Here is an 18,343-nt window from a genome sequence, read left to right on the forward strand (position 1 = left end):
CGGCATACAGCAATGAGAGTGTTAAGTTGACCTAAACGCAAAGAAAGATAGACTTTACTTCCAAAATTAAGACGTTTCAGAGCACGAGCAAAGTGTGCCTTTTAAATTTATTCGACACCTGCAGAATTTGTGCAAAATTTGAATATCAAACGCGGGATGTGAAATGCTTTTTCATTGGGTCGCAAGTTACTGCACAACGAAAATGCAGTAAACTCTCGCGTTTGAAGGTTTTATTTTGAAAAACATGACCGGAAGTTTCCTTCTTATTTTGGCTAACTTGAAACGGGTAGCGTTGGGATAGGCCATAACAACCACCCAACAAGGCGTTGTGCTACTAAGGGGAAATACCGAACCGAACCGAGATTTAAAACGGTCTGGGTTTAGTTTTTAGTCGAGGTAGATGCTGAAAAATCACCGGAAAGTCGATGCAAGTGGAAACTATTGCACATTAGAGACCAAAGGTTGACGTCGAGCCGTGCGTAATGAGCAGAGTTGGGAAAAGAAGGTGTTGAGCTGCATTTTTTTTCTCTCTCCCTCTCCCTGCCTGAGACAAGTTGGATCGGAGTGCTGCCTAAACTACGAGGGGAAACGAAGAAAAAATAATGCCTGCGAAGCTCCTCACTTTCTGGTAAATATCTTTTAACGGCCGCTTTTCAACAGTTGCATCTCATCTTGCTCAAAGTAAATTTCCGAGGGCTGAAGTCAAAGCGACACCGCAGAGATAGCTTACCCTAGCCTCTTAGGATATGCTACTAATTACAGGGCTGTGGTGAATATGACTCCTCTTGCTGGGCTGTCGCCATACAATTTGGACATTACTTCCCTTTTTTATTTATCAGCCGCGAAAAACAATCCGCTTTAATTTTATTTTTTTTCTCTGCTCTTAAAGGCACTTTTAACCAAAGCTTCCGCTGAGCAGCGGTAGCCCAGAGAGCAACAATAGCTCCGTGATAACGGCAGGCTAACAAAGCCTTTGCAAATAATTAGATTTATTTTCATACGGGCTGGAGAAGACTGCTCTTATTTGTTTTCGTTTTGCGTGTGGCTGGATTGGTAGAAAAGTTCAGGATAAGTGTGATTTTTGTGTCACTTTGGAGAAAAACCTACATGTTGCTGATTATTGCATCTGTGTGACACAGTAGTTGACAGACTGAGCTTTGGGGACAGCTTAAACCGCAATTGTAGCCGCTGTGTAAAGATGAAGACTTATTGCGTGGCTAGGTCTTGTAATAATTTCCACAAGTCATACAATTATTACCATAATAGATTTAGATACCAATGACTTCTTTGAATTGTGTAGGTATCTGACATTAACCCATCCAATAGAAAATTAGTGTTGCTGTAGCGAGATTTTTTCCTAACAACGTATGTGATGTTTGTTGGCATTAGCATTCATGTAAGTGATGAGGAGCCATATGCAGTCTGCGATAATCCCATGGTAATCTCACTGAAATTGCGGGTAGACTCAGCAGTCAGTCCGTTAACTCCATCTTTTTCTAAAATGCAGCCTGTCTGTCTTTGCAGCTCCTCACTTGAATAAAGGTGCCTTCCCCGTGCGTTTTAGTGCTCATGTTTACCATTTCGCTGGGTTAAGTATTTGTGTCAGTGCTTCAGAGCTGTATAATGACATGTAATTATCAGTGTTACAGTGCTCAGAAATCCATGACTGGCATGAAAAGGCAGCGAGCTTGCAAATACTTGCCACTCAGTCAGCCGCACTTTACCCTGAATGCTGTTTACCCTGGCCAGTTGGATGGAGAACCCAACAATGAGCATTGACATCTCACTCAAAATAAGCACCCATTGTGTCCTGAGTTGCCATTCATTCTCTGAAGATCGACAACTGGGTTATGTTTGCGCAGTCATTAAGTGTATGCCTACTTCACATGATGGTTCTGTTCGGTTTTCCATTGCAAGCACACCTACAGGATGACATTCATCTGTCCAGTGTTTGTTGGATAAGTTGCCATCATGTATTCAAATCAAACAAATTAACTTTGAGGTAGCTGTGTTTGATATTTGCCATTTTGTTTCATGGCCTCTAGAGCAAAACGTAATCAGCTGACAGCGTACTCAGTGAAATGTCAAATATGCACCATTACGGTTCATATTGTTAGTTGACACAGGCTAATCCTGAGGCTGCTCACCATGAGTCATCATCGTGGGGACTTTTGTTTCCTCTCTCTGTTTCTGTCATTTCACTGTGTTGTCTGTTTTCTAGCTTGTTCTGATTTTTCCTTAGGTTCCCATGGCTCTCCTGCCAGAATCTGTAATCAGCTGAATGGCCTGACACAACATTATGCTGATTTACCTGATTGGCAAAAAACATTGTCGGCATAAGCGGTCTGCTCTGCCTCTGAATTTGCGTTCTCCGGTTATCGTTTCAGACAAAATATGACTATTATTTTAAAAGGGCGGACTTTATTTTGTTTTCCACCAACCTTCGGTGGCTGTTCCAGTCAGGTATCTTGCTGCGAGATGTGTGCAGACACATCAGTGCCATGGAGGTCACTCTGTGTTAGAGAGTTCTGGTTTCTGCTCACTGCTGCATTGCTTTTTTATGACCTTCCAGAGCACCCTTGATTGTATCAAATATCAAAAGAGTCAGACAATCTGTAACTGAAAGCTGTATTTCTGCACAGCTCTGTAAGCAAAAGACGTAATGGGCAACTTACCCCAGAGGTCATTTAACAGGTTTTGTGACAGTAAAACTTCTTTTCATCCCCCAAAGCCAGCATCTTTTGTTTTTCTTGTTGTATGTGAATCAGAAACATAAACTTTGTTTCTTCTGTGATTCCTATTGTGAAATGGATACACACATATGTCAGCATTGGACTAATAAAAATACCTTTTGGAAACATTAAATTGAAGAGCTCTGTGTGTGAGAGCTTTAATGCATGACACTGCTGTGTAATTGCAGACAGGAAAGTGTTTGGGGAGAGTATTTCAGTGTTTCATTCAGGCCTGACTGTGGCACTGGCTCCTTTCCAGAGGATTAGGGCATTTAGCCACTGAACCAAACAAAGACGTCCATCAAAAAGCGGACATAGTTTTATTCACAAGATTCACAGTGGGACTAGTAGAGTACACAGCGCGCAGGTTTCTTCAAGCTGTTTGAGCACAGACGTGTGCGCCTTTTTAGATTAGTAAGCTGTTATAAAATTACCGAAGAGGAATGAAATGGGAAATTCTCAATCATCTTCGATGCTAGCCAAGTAATTCTCCACATCACCGTTAATTTGGCGAAATCTTGTCAAGCCCATTCTAGCTTAATTACCGCTGCCACTTTGACTTCAAACGCCGGTTGCGTGTGTGTTCCAGCAGATGAGTTCAGGTTTATGGAAACGACTTGTGAAAAGGCTGCACTGAAATAATAGAAATGTGCTGCTAAAATTTGGGCTTGCGTACAGGACCGAAGACCTGTGTACCCACCTCTTCCGTTTTCTCTAGCCATGATGAGGATATCCACATAAATGATTAATAAAGAGCCCTGACAGTCATTTGAATAATACATCGCTCCTGTTCGCGTGCCAAGTAATTTTTGTATGTTCAGTGGACGGCTGTTCTTTTGTCTTTTAAGCCCCTTTAACTGGCTGATTGTTAAAATAACATAAAAGTGATCCATGACTGAGGCAAGGTGAGCGGTTTGATAGGGTGCATATGTGTCCATGACAGCGTGTGCGTAGAGGTAGGTGGGGGCAGGGAGTGTCTCTTGTCACCTCTCATTAGGGACGCATAGTCCAGCTCGGCTGGTGTCTGCCTTCCCCCGTCTGTGGCACTGCCCTCCTCTGCTCCCAGCCTGAGCAACAACAGAGCGCCTCAGTGTTTCAATCTAAACTGCAGGAAAGTGTCTTAATGTTTGACATCAGAGAGATTATGGCCAAAATGCTTCTTGCACATTATGAGTCAGGTCTCTGCCCTAAATTATGGTTTTAGAATTCAGCACTGCAGCTAAAGTTAAATTTGGTTCGCTAATTTGAATGAATTAAAGCCGCCTCGCTGGGAAGTTGGTGTGGTGTTCAGTGGATGCGTTAGTTGCTTTGTTTTATTCTGCCTCTGCTCTGCTCCTTAGAGAACCCCAACCACCACCACCACCGCTGCCTTTTTGTAAACAAGACAGTATATATCTCAAGGGCTGCTTCCTCTCTCCTACATATTCAAATTCAATTTCTAATTTTGTCCAAATTAATTCCCTGTGAAGATGGGGCTTATTTAAAGCAGTCTAATGAAATAAAGATCAACCAATGTTTTTATTGGAGTGCTCTAGTGTGACTGCCTGGTGACTATTTGTGTGTGGAGTAAGAGGCTGTGGTTTTCCATTGAACCCTTGGGAGGTTGTGGAGTGGTTCTCTACAGGGGCAGACACTATGATTTATTAGTATGGTAGGCAGGAAAACCAGCAGTCTGAGATAAAGCAGATCTCCCATCACACTCCAGTTCTAAGTTTGGTCTAATATACAAAAGAGACTAAATGAGAATATATACGTGACTCTTTTTGTGTTGAGTTATTTAAAGGACCACAATGAGGATTACATTTTCAAATTTCTTAGTAATGTTTATAAAGGGACGCATTCATGCCAAGATGTAAGTGCAGAGGGAAATTGGGAATCTTCTCCTCTTCTTTGGTTGCAAGAAGTAGTTTGCAAAAATCTTTGGATTTGCCTGCATTTCTGAATTGACTACTCATAAACTGCAGTCGAAACTTCATCTAACTTACTGTTATAGATAAACCCAATCTGATTCAACTAATGAAACGCAAAGAGAAAAAAAAGAAAACTATAAGTCACTGCTCCCCTGAGAGCAGTGACTTATAGTTTTCTTCTGTTTTGATTAGTGGTCTTTCTTTTAGTGGACACTATATGACAGAGTTTCCTTTGTTTCTTTTTAATGACCTTTTATGATCCCACCTTGTTTTTTGGTAAAGTCTTTGCTGGATTTCAACCTCCTTGGGAAAACCCCAATAGTCCTAAAGTCTTTCCAACTTTTTGCACCTCTGTAATGTTTTTTATAACATCCTGATAAAAGTTATTGCACTTAAAGCTTTGCTCACACCAGCCAAGGGCAGACTTCAACCGCTGTTATACTTCCCATATCCGGCATACACGTCTCCAGACATCTGCACGCTCTCTGGTTTGCTCTTTGGGCTTGTGTGACTTTCTGAAGCTTGGGCAACATTTTAAGAGTAACGAGTGCAAAATCTTAAGAAAAGCTTGACCCCCTCAATCCAGCTCTATAACTGCAGTCTACATGCTTGTCGAAATGAAGCCAGATAGACTCAGTTTGCAATTGTTAGCTTGAGTAGTCGTCAGTACACTCAGTTAATGAGGTGCCCTGTTTTCTTTTAGATCATAGCTGGTGACAGCATGAAAAGAGAAGAGGGAAAACTGCTTGGCCATTGCCATGGCTCACAGCAATAAGTTATGGTAATGACTGTAAAGAGCAACTTAAAGCTGCTCAACTCTGCATCTGCAGCACAGCTTCTGTCTTTGAATTATTAGCTGGTCCCCCAAACATATGAATTAACAACCAACTGAGTGCTCAGATGTCTGTTTGGTAGAGTTTTTGTCACATTGGAGAACTGATTTGCATAAAGTCGGCTGTTAAGGTTTGTGTAATCTAAAACATAAATGTTCCCTTCATTGATAAAATAGAAGTTAAATACCCATTATCCAATCATATATTATCTTTCTTTTATCATGATAGAAAATTAATGTAGAAAATAATTTAAATGATATGAAAAGCTATTATTTTATAATGTTCTGCTGATCACTTGCTGCGTCCACCAGAATTTGCAGGGGGAATTACTTTTCCTGATCAAATTCTTAAAGACCAAACGTATCCACCTGAGTATAACCTCATTAAGACCACACTGATTTGTAGCCATGCGAGCATAATGGCTCTGGGTGCCAAATACACACCAGGACCGGCTGTGTGTGGATGTATATGTGTGTTAATATCTCAGGCCTTAAAACGGGTGTTAATCTAATCTCTGGAGCTGATTTGGCTAAATGTTGGCTACCCATTGGATCAGTTTGGCTACTGGAAAAGTACCCAGGTCATGTATTAGACTTCCTATACTTTAAAGTAATGCAAGGTACAAAGTTCTGGTTTGGTTTGTATTCATTTTCTTGTCGTTTATTTATCAAGAAACTACAGTTTCATGATAAATAAATTCATCAGCTTCCTGGAGAGGAAGGATTGAAAATGAAGCACCCCCCTGTATAAACTGTATTGTAGAATCACTGTCAAGAGACATATTTATGCTATGTTTATGCTATGTTCTATATTTGTATATTTGTTGCCCACCCCATAACATAATATGTTACAATACTGGATTAAGTCTACAGTCAAACATATCTACACTAAAGAGTTTTCACTGGCTACAGACTGAACTGGAAAAGTACCCAAATCATTTATTAGACTACTTCTAGTTTAAGGTGATAACAGGCAAAAGCAGAGTAACTTGTTCTGGGTTGTACCTCCCTCTGAAAGTCCCCCACCACATCTGGATTACATTGTAGTTGACTGCTTGTCATTTCTTGAGGGGAGGATAGGGAAGTCTCTGTTAACTGGAGTCACTGTTGAAGATTATAGATAGGAGAATGACCATGCAATTTTCACTTTTCACAAAAACTCAATTTTTAGCACTTCAAACCTGTAAAATGGCAAGACGGCTATGATTCATCGGTGCCGTGAAATCAATATGGCTGAAACGGCGCGATAGATAATATTAAGTGCTCCTCTGTTCACCTTCCTTAACACTGACATTCATTATCTTTCCAAAAAGTCCAATCTCACAATGTTGCAGTCACTCTTAAGCTTAAATATCTCTCCTTCTGTTCTTCCTCCAGCCATGGCAGCTTGGGCCTGGAGCTCTGAGGATGCTTCAGAGGACCCGTGCCTGACCCGCAACTGACGACTGAGAGGAATACGTTGTCTGAGCAGAATGACTCAGCACGAGGGGGGACCCCCAAATAGCAAGTGAAGAGAACCGAGGATGGGTGCCAATGGATCCAGCTACCCGCACTCGTGCTCCCCACGGATAGGGGGAGGTTCACAGGCACAACAGACTTTTATAGGTATTAAGTGCATCACCGGTCAGTTCATGTATATGATTATTATTATTATTTTTACAATATGGCAAAATGTCTTTTGTTAGATGAATTACTGGTGAAAAACCCAATTTCTCTTCATGTCCAAAGTAGAGTCAAGAATCAGATTTGATTAAAAAATATCTCTACAAACATAATGGGATGGTCTGCTATACACATTACATTATATTAACCTGCTTCCATGGCAACTAATGGTGCAATAGGTGAACATTTTTATGCATGAGAGCTCTTAAACAGAGCGTTTGAGTACAACTGAATTCATTAAAAAGCAGTGGATCTACTTTACTGTGCCATATGGACTTAAATTATTGTTTAAGGCTGACAAATAATTGCATTAAGTATTTATTTGTCAGAACTGAAATCTAACTTGTAGACAGGAAGTGAGCCCTGTGACTGACTATAGCCTACTTTCTGGCCTGAATGGGCTGACAGCTGCACTTTGAGTTTTTAATGTGAAGAGGTTTTTTGGGGGGTTTTCTCTCTCTCTCTCTCGCTTTTGGTCTTGTTCCAATTTCACTACTGTCATTGTTGAAGAGCATAGCATATGGCCTTCAGTTAGTACCTGTATCCTCAGAAAACCTGTCTGACATGGAGTGTAGTGGTTTGCTTGTATGTACATATTGTCGACATTTAAGCACTCTTTTTGATTGCTGTTGAAGAAAGTGGCAGAGTCTAGTTTATGGCTCTTAAAGCTTTCCCTGCAGTCCTGAGTGCCAGAGCGTTTGGAGAGCTGCTCCAGAGATTAATTTAAATAAGTCTTTTCTTAAGTTAAAAAAAGTGTTTATTTCAGTTTTAGAATGACTTAAGTCTGGGGTTTATGTGGGTTTCCACTTCAAAGTGAAAGCACTGCAAAGAGCCAAATTATCTCAGTAGCCCCTGAGACCTCTCCCGTTTGCTCTGAGCTCTGTAGCTGCTTGGTTGAGCTGGCCGGGGCCATAGATGATTCACAGTGTTAGAATGATTACTATTTGGGTCACACTGATGGATCCTGAGAGAAAGGCAGGCAGAGAGGATCTCCTTGGCAGAGGTTCCTCTGACGTACAAGTCCTGCCTCTCAAGCAAAAGATAACTGCTATTCAGTGTAATTGATTGGGCATAAATACATGAATGGACCTACGTTGATGGAGGAGTCTAAAGTAGGACGGGATTATAATTGGGTCTGTGATGATCAAGGTTTGGTCTGAAAAAAAAATAAAGACTTTTTTCCTTCCTTTTTTTTCCAGTTGTTGAACTAGATCCAGATGTTTTGGTAGCTGGGTCAGGCATGAGTGTCCTTAGCTTGATAGAGCAGGGCACAGATATACAACAGTAAACTGGTGCAGGCTGCTTTTGAAACAAGGAAAAAAAAAAGAAACAAATACAGCTCTTGCAGCAAAGGAGCTCTAAAATGAACCTCTTTTCAAATTCATTTTATTTCTTGATCCTAAAAAATTGAAAATAAACACCTGAGAAATAACTGTGGCTTGCTTGTGCAAAAGTTGTGGAAGCCCTCCACTTGTAGAATTTGATTGGGGTTTTTAGAAGAATTACCATTAGGACTTTCTCTTTGATTAAATTCTCTGACTCTTCAAACATATCCAGGATTCAGTAACCGTGGGTTCCTCTTAACAAAGACTGAGGATGAGAAAATGAAACCAAGTGTCGCCTACAAGGCAGGGGAAAGCTTTAAAAAGATATCAAAGTGCTTCCAGCTTACAATTTCCAGTGCCCAGAATGGCATTAAAAAATAGCATTTAAAGGGAACTGTGAAAATCAACAAAATATTATTGAGCAAGAAAACTTTCAGGAAAAAAACATGTCTGGTGGGCAAAAAAAGGGAGGGGGGCATATGATGGTAAAAGAAGCTGCAGGAAGGTTGGGCTGACAGAAATGGAAGTGATCCATATACATGGTCTACGCCATGGACGCCTTATCGAGCTCTCACAATCCCATTACATGAACATCACTGAAAATCTGGGTATATTTAACATGCAATTTGTGTAAGACAGTCTTTAAAAAAAAAAAAGAAAGAACTGGAAGTGATCTGCAAGAGTGTCTGAAAATTGCTTAACCAAGAATAGAAAGTCTTTCAGCTGGCAGAAAAAGGTGTTTATCTGCCTAAATTGTGGCTGAATTGCATTGAAACTTCTGTACATACCACCTTTTACTGTTTCGTTTTTACAAACTGTGGACCCATAGTTGCTGTTTGGGGGGGGGGGCATGAACACATTTGTCACAGGACTGTCAGGTAAACCTAAAACATGTTATGAATGTACACTAAATGTCACAATTCCCAATATGAAAACTAAAAAATGTAAAAAGGGCCGTGTGTGTGTAAGGGAAAGCTTGACCACCCACCATTAATTATTTTTTTGTAATGTAAAACTGTTAATTTCTTTCTATTATAATTAGATGTATTTAAAACACAATAATTTTTAGGCTAACCTTCAGCTGTTTTTATTCCAGGGACCTCATCCTACTCTCAGCAGGGATATGGTTGGGAGTCAAAGCTATACAGCCTGGAGCACGGCCATGAGCGGCCGGCAGACAGGAAGAAGAAGAGTCTTGGTCTGGCGACTCTCAAGCGGAGGTTCATCAAAAGGAGGAAGTCTAGCCGCTCAGCGGATCATGCGCGGCAGATGCGTGAGCTTTTGTCAGGGTGGGACGTCCGTGACACAAACGCCCTGGTGGAGGAGTATGAGGGAACGGCAGCCCTCAAGGAGCTGAGCTTCCAGGCCAGCCTCGCACGTCCAGAGGCTCCTAGCTTGCAGCGGGATCTAGCCGCTCTCTACCAGCACAAGTACTGCACAGATGTGGACCTCATCTTTCGGGGTACTTGTTTTCCAGCTCATCGGGCCATCCTGGCTCCCCGTTGCCCCTTTTTTAAGACCTTGCTGTCTTCATCTCCCGGGTACGGAGCAGAGGTTCTAATGGACATTGACACGGCTGGCATTGATGTTCCCATGTTCTCCGCCCTACTTCACTACTTGTACACTGGGGAGTTTGGGGTGGGTGGAGCAGGGGATACGAGGCTTCAGAATGTGGATGTGCTAGTGCAGCTAAGCGAGGAGTTTGGTACACCTAACTCCTTGGAGGCAGACATGAAGGGCTTGTTTGACTACATGTGCTACTATGACGCTCTGCTCAGCTTCTCTTCAGACTCTGAAATGATAGAGAGCTGTAATGAGAGAGGAGCTGTGGCTGCAGCAACATCAGTGAGTCAAGGAGGCAATGGGGCCCCAGGAGCTGCAGGGACCCCAGACGAGGACCTTAGGGCTCACAAAGCTATCCTGTCAGCACGCTCTCCTTTCTTTCGGAACCTTTTGCAGCGACGTATTCGCACAGGCGAGGAAATGACAGAGCGCACACTCCAGACACCCACCCGCATAGTGCTGGATGAGTCCATAATACCACGAAAATATGTGCAGGTTATTCTCCACTGCATGTACACGGATGTCGTCGAGCTCGGGCTGGTGCTGCGTGGCAGCCCCTCAGCAGGCAGCCTCGGTGAGGTGCAAGCCCTAGTGTCAGGGAGCCGTGGGGCCAGCACACGCACTGAAGAGGCCATGGAGCTGTACCATATTGCTCTGTTTTTGGAGTTTAGCATGCTGGCTCAAGGTAAGTCATAGTCACAATATCAACAACATAGGGTGTGATAGCAACCACATTTTTCTGTTTTGATTTATTTTGCTTATTTTCTGTCTTACTGATACTATTAGGATAGTCAATGCTCATAATAAACATGGCCAATGTGGGTTGGTTTATATGTGAATAATCCCTGTGAGCCAACAGCTCCGGCTTCTTATTGCTCTAAATGCTTTGTTTCATACAGTTTTTTTTGTTTTTGTTTTTTTTTAACTCGTGGCTCTGTGTGACATCAGTGACATATTCCTAATATGGTCATGTTGGGCACACAGCTCTGGCTGTGAGGACAGAAGCCCTTCCCATCTGCCATAAATCTTCCTTCTAAAGGGCAGCCAGCCAGAGGAACGTTGGCTTAAATGGAGAGGGGCTTGTTTCAGATAGTAGCAGAGAGTCTGAACAGCAGCCCAGTATAACATACGGATATATAAATAATCATTATGTCGAACTGTGAATCAATTCTAGCAGAGTACAAGATTAAAATTATGGAGCTGGAAATGAGCAAAAAAAAGTCCCAGATAAACAATCTGCCTCAAAATTTTTTTGTTTAGTTTCATTCCTAAGTAATTTCTTCCTTCCTGTCTGCAGAATACATGAGTCAAAGTGCTGGCAAGGTCTCTACGACAAATTGCTTAAAACCTTAACAGCAACCAACTGTAGTTCAATAGCCTGATCATAAGGTTTAGAGTCAATTTGCCTGTCCAGCCTGTCATAATTGTGTCATTTTCTATTAACTTAATAATATGAGCTAGACTTTTATCATAATAGGATAGAATTTTGTACGTGAGTTGATGCCTTGCAAAACTCAACCCTGCTATAACGTCTCTTTTCATGCATTCATGTCATTTTTTTACCAGACTCAGTGTCTTAATATTCTGCACTTAATATGGCTGCAGATTACTCTAGCTGTGACGGGTGTTAGAAACAGGCTGATATAGGTTATCTCTCCCTCTGGAGGCATACAGCCCCACTCTCTGTTACATGAGGTGCTTCTGTCAACACTTCATTTCTACTCTATCTTTACTCAGATTACACTCTTTTTTTGACCCTGGTAGCAAAGGTTAAAGCCATACTTTTTACATGAGCCAGTCGCTTCCTCCACTGCACTTCCTCCAAAGTGGCACCTGAGCGTTTTGCAGTTTCCAACACAAATAAACAAAAATCCACTTTAATCGGAATAACCTTTTCAAGTATGCAGTATTTAAAGCAGTCTTTTTCAAATACATGCAAAACTACCGAATTTGGCCCGTGTGAATCCAAAAGTGACAAAACACAATTTCTTACTTTATCGTGTCTTCTCGGCCAATAATGATCTTCATAGTCACAGTATAGGAAATTAGTTTGCCTAATACTGAAATGAAGCTATAAAGACCAGAGAGTTTGACTGCTTTGTGCTTTCTAATGAAATCAAACCAGTATTATTTTAAGACACTCGTTTACAGTTACATCCAGAATATTTAAAATATACTTTGCGATTTGACAGCTTCACCACTGTCGTTTCACAATAAAAGCCTGTGAGTGTTTTCTTTCAATTCTTCACTCCTCTGTAGCTCAAAGGTTATTTTTTTATGGTGAGGCAGCTGCAGATATATAACATAGTCTATATGCTCTGTTGGCACACTGTTTTATAAAGCTGAGATCACTATAGAGTAGCCAGAATTTTTTTTTTTCTCTCCAAACTTATGCTGCAGCATTAATACAAATATAGTCCATGTCATAATCTTAATGTGCTAAAGTAGGTGTGGGTCTTTAAGCTGATAAGAGGAAACCACACATTCTGTTTACAGAGGAAGTAATAAAAAATATACATGTACATCTTTTTTTTTTTTTTAACACACAGCACTTTATTGCAATAAACATGCTGGTATTAAAATCTTTTAAAAGCAGAGGATCAATACTGTGTAGCTGCTGTATTGACTGAAGGCTTGAGAGTCGATTACCTTTTTTAAGACCTGTGTGGTGATTTTAATAGCACTGGACACACAACTGGTTAGACACCAGCTCCCACCCTCAAGCTTTGGGTGTCACTCTCAGGGTCATTCTGGCAGCTTAAGCCAGCAACAAGGAGGCATATGGTGTCATCCCCACACACCATCACCTCGTCTTCCCCCTCCACCCCCCCACCTTCTCAACAAGCCCCTAATCGAGGGGTATTTTTATCCCTCTTTGCTCCCTTTCCGTCTGTTCTGCACAGCTCAAATCATTTCCCGTCAAACCTCAAAGTGGAATGTGGTGAAATAGTTTAGGTTAACCTGATGCTATTTTATCCAAGTCTCTCTTTCTACTCTTTAACTTCCTGTTGTTACACTTTTTGAGATCACTTCATTCCTAGAGATATTTTTGTGCATTTTGGAAAAGTGTGTTTATCTGCCTAATTTGGGTTAATTATGAGACTTGAAATTTGTAAGAAGCCATCCAACTGTTTTGCTGCGACGTCTCTTTAGGAGACAGCAGAGAGGTTTATGTCAGGGGTTTCATATAGAAAGAGCCCCCTCTCATCTGTCACACTGTCATCCCCCTTTACGTGCTCCTTGGCTGCTTCCCTCCGGCTACAAGGAGGTTTGGCCCTTGGAGGTTTTTGTAGAGCTCTCTGTCATTCTTCCTTATTAATTCTCAAGATGGGCTTCCCTTTACGACTACATCTCACTCAAATAGTAACCAGTATTAAAAGCCTTATTAATTTTTCAAGCGCGCTGAAGAGATGATAGCCCTTCAGTGCAGTTTCATTGCTGCCTTCCCTTCTTGCTCTCTGACCGACCAGCGATTTCAGTGCCCTATCTTGTGTTTTGACTGCTTTGACTGAAGCTCCATTTCCTGACTGATTGGCTGAGATGATTTACATCCACATGCTTGTTTACATGCCTTTGAGTGCAGTTGATGTTTTAAGTGGCTTTGGAGACTGTGTGCTCTATAAACACAGAGCTCCAAATCATGACAGCATGACAAAATTCATGCGTACTCCAAAGTTGGTGTAGTGTAGAGCTGACTGTCGCTGTTCCTGCTGTTCTGTTGATATTCTTGTCAGTCGACTAAGCTCCAGTGAATGTGGTGCACCACCCGTGGAGAGGGGGAGGCGGGTTAGTACTAGATATAATGCTGATTCTAATCTCCACCTCATAATAAAAAGTGCTGCGTTTTAAAAGACTGGCTGTCACTGAGAATTCGAATGGGCTAACAGAGAGCAGAGCTGTTTGCTTTCCTGTGCCACTGGTCCCAAGTGGGGAATTGCCTGCTTTTGTGGACGTATGCCTGTGTGTCTGCTTTAAGGGGAGGGTGAAAAATAAATAAATAAATAAAATCAAATTGAACTAGACTGGAGGACTTTCTAGAAGATGAATAGCAAAACGACCAGCAGTGGGCAATGAGGCAGATGCTGGAAATCTTCTCCCGTTTTTCAGTCTGTTTAAAGCAGATAAAAAGGAGAAAAAAAATATGCAGGCCCACATTTCAGCTACATCTGTCTTAATGATGCAGCCTCAGCTGAAAAGACTGCGGGCGTCTGCTTTGTGTTTCTCGAACTTGCATTTACAAGCAAAAACACCCAAAGGGTTCATAGATGTGCATGTACATTATGGTTGCTTTTCCATTCGAATCAAAAATTTGTACACACAGCTTGCATGGATATGAAGCTGAAGTATCAGTGGGGTCATCGCTCTGAAGTCTGGTGTCCAATTTCCCGGCGTTTATGTTCAAAGTGGTGGTTTGAGGGCGGAAGAGCAGCTTAGATTTTCTAGTTTAAGATTTTCCCAGAGGAGTGCTGCTGCTGCCGCCGCTGCTCCTCCAACGATGAACTGATGGACAGGACCGCCTGGAATGAGGAAGCTGGGAAGCTTTTATTTCCCTTCAGAACAGCTCTGACTAGACATCAGTCAGTCGGCTTTATCTTCATGAATGTCCACTTTGTGTTAATGATCGGAGAAGAACTTTCAATGTGAGCCACTAAGACTCTCTCGTTTGGAACTGTGATAGATGGCTTGACCAAACCGATCATATGTTAATCCAAGTGGACATGGAGGCTTTATTTCTGCATAAATGGATCCATGTTAGATTAAGTGTTAAGAGTTTGAGTGCCATTGTTGGCTGAATTTGCAAAACTTGGTTCTTTTTTTAAATGACTAGAGCACCAGGCACATAATTCCCTAAGCCTTCTGTGGCTTTTAATGCATTTTTGATTTATGCACACAAGTGGTCTGTGTGTACACCTTTGCAAAGTGTGTGCTTGTGCACCGGCAGCACATTTCCGCAAGCTGCTGTGTTTACTTATCACGGTTAAGAGAAGGCAGCTTGAGACTGAAACACATCAAGGTATCAAAGGCATTTCTGTGGGTTGGTGTGTTAGAGTAAAGCCGCTGCCTGCTGTTCTGGTATGTGCTCTGATTTAGGAAACGCAGCATGGAGGATGTGGGGGCTACTAGAGGGAGACTCCCTGGGTCAGTGAATATGAGTCAAAACTACTGATGGTTTGGCAGAGGCTGCAGCGTTACTTGCCGTACTGTAATAATTGTTTAGTTAAATCATTAAAATACATTTTCAAACAGGCTTTTTTGTTGTTGTAGTGTTTCTTTTTTAAGGTTAAGTGACATCTTTCTGACTTCAATATATGCACTTCTTTTCAGAATATGATACATTTCTGCTTGTCTGTCTCGTTGCCTCTCCCAGGCTGTGAAGACATTATTGTGGAGAGTTTGTCTCTGGACTCTCTTGTCCCCATTCTCAAGTGGAGCTCCCAACCATACGGCTCCAAGTGGGTCCATAGGCAGGCCATGCACTTCCTCTGTGAGGAGTTCAGTCAAGTTGTCACTTCGGATGTTCTCTACGAACTTGGCAAAGAACACCTTCTCAGTGCAATTCAGTCTGACTACCTACAGGTAAGGAAACGTCTCTCAACTTATAGCACCTCACAGTGTTTGGGAATCTGTGATAGTTGCATGAAAATATTGTATACAAACACACAGTCCCTGCCCCAGTCACACACTGTCCACATGTGCTGACGCTGTTCACGTGCACACGCTGAGTCTCCAGAATTTCCAGAGTTGAAAAACAGTTCCCTAGAGAGAAATTCTTTCAAACCCAGAACCTAATCAAAGCTGAGCTGTCATCTGCACTGCCAAGCAACTTGGGCTTTACACCAGATGGTTGAGGTGAAGTGTTGTAATCCAACTACCCAAACAAACCAGACCCAAGCTTTGATGGGACATTGCCTGAACATATTGCATTTTCACTTTATCCTCGTGTCATACCTTCCCTGTTCTGTTCCCAACAATATCTAACCTTGTCCTAATAATATTTTTGTCTTTTGCTTTCTCTCTGTCCTATATCTCTCTTTCTCTGTCAGGCGAGTGAACAGGACATTCTTAAGTATGTTGTTAAGTGGGGCGAGCAGCAGCTTATTAAGAGGATGGCAGACAGGGGTAAGATAATACACTCTATAATTACCCTCTGAGCAGCCCCCCTAATTGCTCTGAGGAAATTACCACCTACTAGAGCCTCGTGAATATACTTAAAAGCAAAAAAGAGCCAAACTTTACCCCATAAATTCAACAGGAAGTGGTTCGATCTGATTTGTCATGTCATTGTTGCTATTGTGATAATTAATGCTCTTCTGAGGGGTACATGATCAAGGTTATTGGTATTCATATTATAAGGGAGAGCAGCCTGATTCCTCAAGATCCCTATAATTTGTCAAAACGATCTTGTGCGAAAGGTTTGAAATGCAGCCAGAAGGTTGATGTAAAAGCACTAAAAGTGTTATCATACTTAAAGTGGTGGTCAGATATTTACATCCACTCATCAGAAGAGTTCTTTAAACTGTTCTTTTTCCAGGGTGGAATGATTGCATAGCATACATCTTTAATGACTTAAAAAACAAGAATTTAGGGTAAAAATATGAATTTATTTTGGATTGGAAATATACCTACTAATCTTTTACTAAACGGTGCTTAAAGTTCTACAGTAGCCTTAACGTTGACAAGGCCAAGCCCTATTAACCTCTCATTATGATTATGATAATGAGAAGTTGATAATTGACTACAGCTGGTAGTTTCTCTTTGCACCATAAAAAGGATTTTTGTTGAGCACTTATTGGAATCACCAGTAGTTGGAACAATGAACAATGGGAAAGTTCAAGGAATTCAGTGAAGATCTAAAAAGGAGAGTCACAGAGTTACACAAGTTGGGAAGGTCTCTTGGAGCCATTTTTTTAAACGACTGCAGATTCCAGGATAACCAGTTCAAACAATTGTACTCAAGTAAAAATTATTTAGATGTGTCAGCACTTTCCTAATGTCTGGAAGAAGAAAAAGAGATGAGACGAAACTCGTTACTACCAAGGCTCGAGCCTGCCGTGAACTGGACACTGCTGCAACACCAGCGTCACTGTCGACAAGGTAGCGTTTTGCATCTTAGAGGGTGCCAACCAAAAAAGAAGCTTCAAAACTCGACTGTAATTTGTAGCTGTCCACAAGCCAAATGAATTTCTGGAGGAAAGCTTTATGGTCACATAAGACAAAGCTGTTTAGAAAAGTAAAACTGGTCGATTTCCAGACAGAATGAAAATAGCAAAAGTTATACCTCTATACAAATCTGGAAACAAACACCATTTCACAAACTACAGGCCTGTCTCTTTACTACCCCAATTCTCAAAAGTTCTTGAAAAACTGTTTAAAAACAGACTGGAAAAATTTATAGATAAACATAAACTACTCACTGAGAGTCAGTACGGATTCAGATCAAGCAGATCAACATCATCGGCACTATTAGATTCAATAGAATACATCACAAATTCCATAGACAAAAAGCAATATGTGGCTGGGTTATTCATAGACTTGACAAAGGCATTTGACACTATAGATCATGATATATTAATAAGAAAACTGGAACGTTATGGTGTCAGAGGGGTAGTTTTAGATTGGGTCCGGAGTTATTTAAGTGACAGAAAGCAGTTTGTGAAAATAAATGGTGGTTGCTCCTTATGTATGGACATTGCTTGTGGTGTACCCCAAGGGTCAGTTTTGGGTCCAAAATTCTTCAACTTGTACATTAACGACATCTGTAAAGTGTCCAAAGTATTAAAAATGGTTCTCTTTGCTGACGATACAAACATTTTTTGCTCTGGTGATGATCTGCAGAATTTATTGGAGGATATGACTAATGAAATAAGTAAAGTGAAGTTCTGGCTTGATAAAAACAAATTATCATTAAATTTGAATAAATCTAAACTGATGTTATTTGGAAATAGTAGTTTAAATACAAATGCAAAGATTCAAATAAATGGTGTTGATATTGAAAGAGTCAGTGAAAATAAATTTCTGGGGGTAATAATAGATGAAAAACTTAACTGGAGAGCTCACGTAAGATATATTCATTCCAAAGTATCACGAAGCATTGCAGTACTAAACAAGGCAAAACAGGTATTCGACAGAACATCACTTCATATTCTCTACTGTTCACTGGTTTCACCATACTTAAGCTATTGTGCAGAGGTCTGGGGCAATAACTATAAAACCACATTACATTCACTTTTTACTCTTCAAAAAAAAGCAATTCAAATCATCCACAATGCAGGTTATAGGGAACATACAAACTCACTATTTTTGCAGTCTGAAATATTG

General features: G+C 41.1%; 1 protein-coding gene across 1 annotated transcript in view; it reads left to right on the forward strand.

Annotated features, from left to right (window-relative positions):
- btbd7 (BTB (POZ) domain containing 7) overlaps positions 1-18,343 on the forward strand; it is a 25,863-nt gene continuing 7,520 nt past the window's right edge. The window contains exons 1-5 of the mRNA XM_082515581.1: positions 1-628; positions 6,852-7,079; positions 9,558-10,709; positions 15,393-15,601; positions 16,069-16,144. Of these exons, the coding sequence (XP_082371707.1) occupies positions 6,998-7,079; positions 9,558-10,709; positions 15,393-15,601; positions 16,069-16,144 (1,519 nt within the window). The 5' untranslated portion in view covers positions 1-628; positions 6,852-6,997. The remainder of the gene's footprint in view (positions 629-6,851; positions 7,080-9,557; positions 10,710-15,392; positions 15,602-16,068; positions 16,145-18,343) is intronic.

Source organism: Aulonocara stuartgranti (genome assembly GCF_965226115.1).
Source record: "Aulonocara stuartgranti genome assembly, chromosome: 19".
Classification (NCBI taxonomy): Eukaryota; Metazoa; Chordata; class Actinopteri; order Cichliformes; family Cichlidae; genus Aulonocara; species Aulonocara stuartgranti.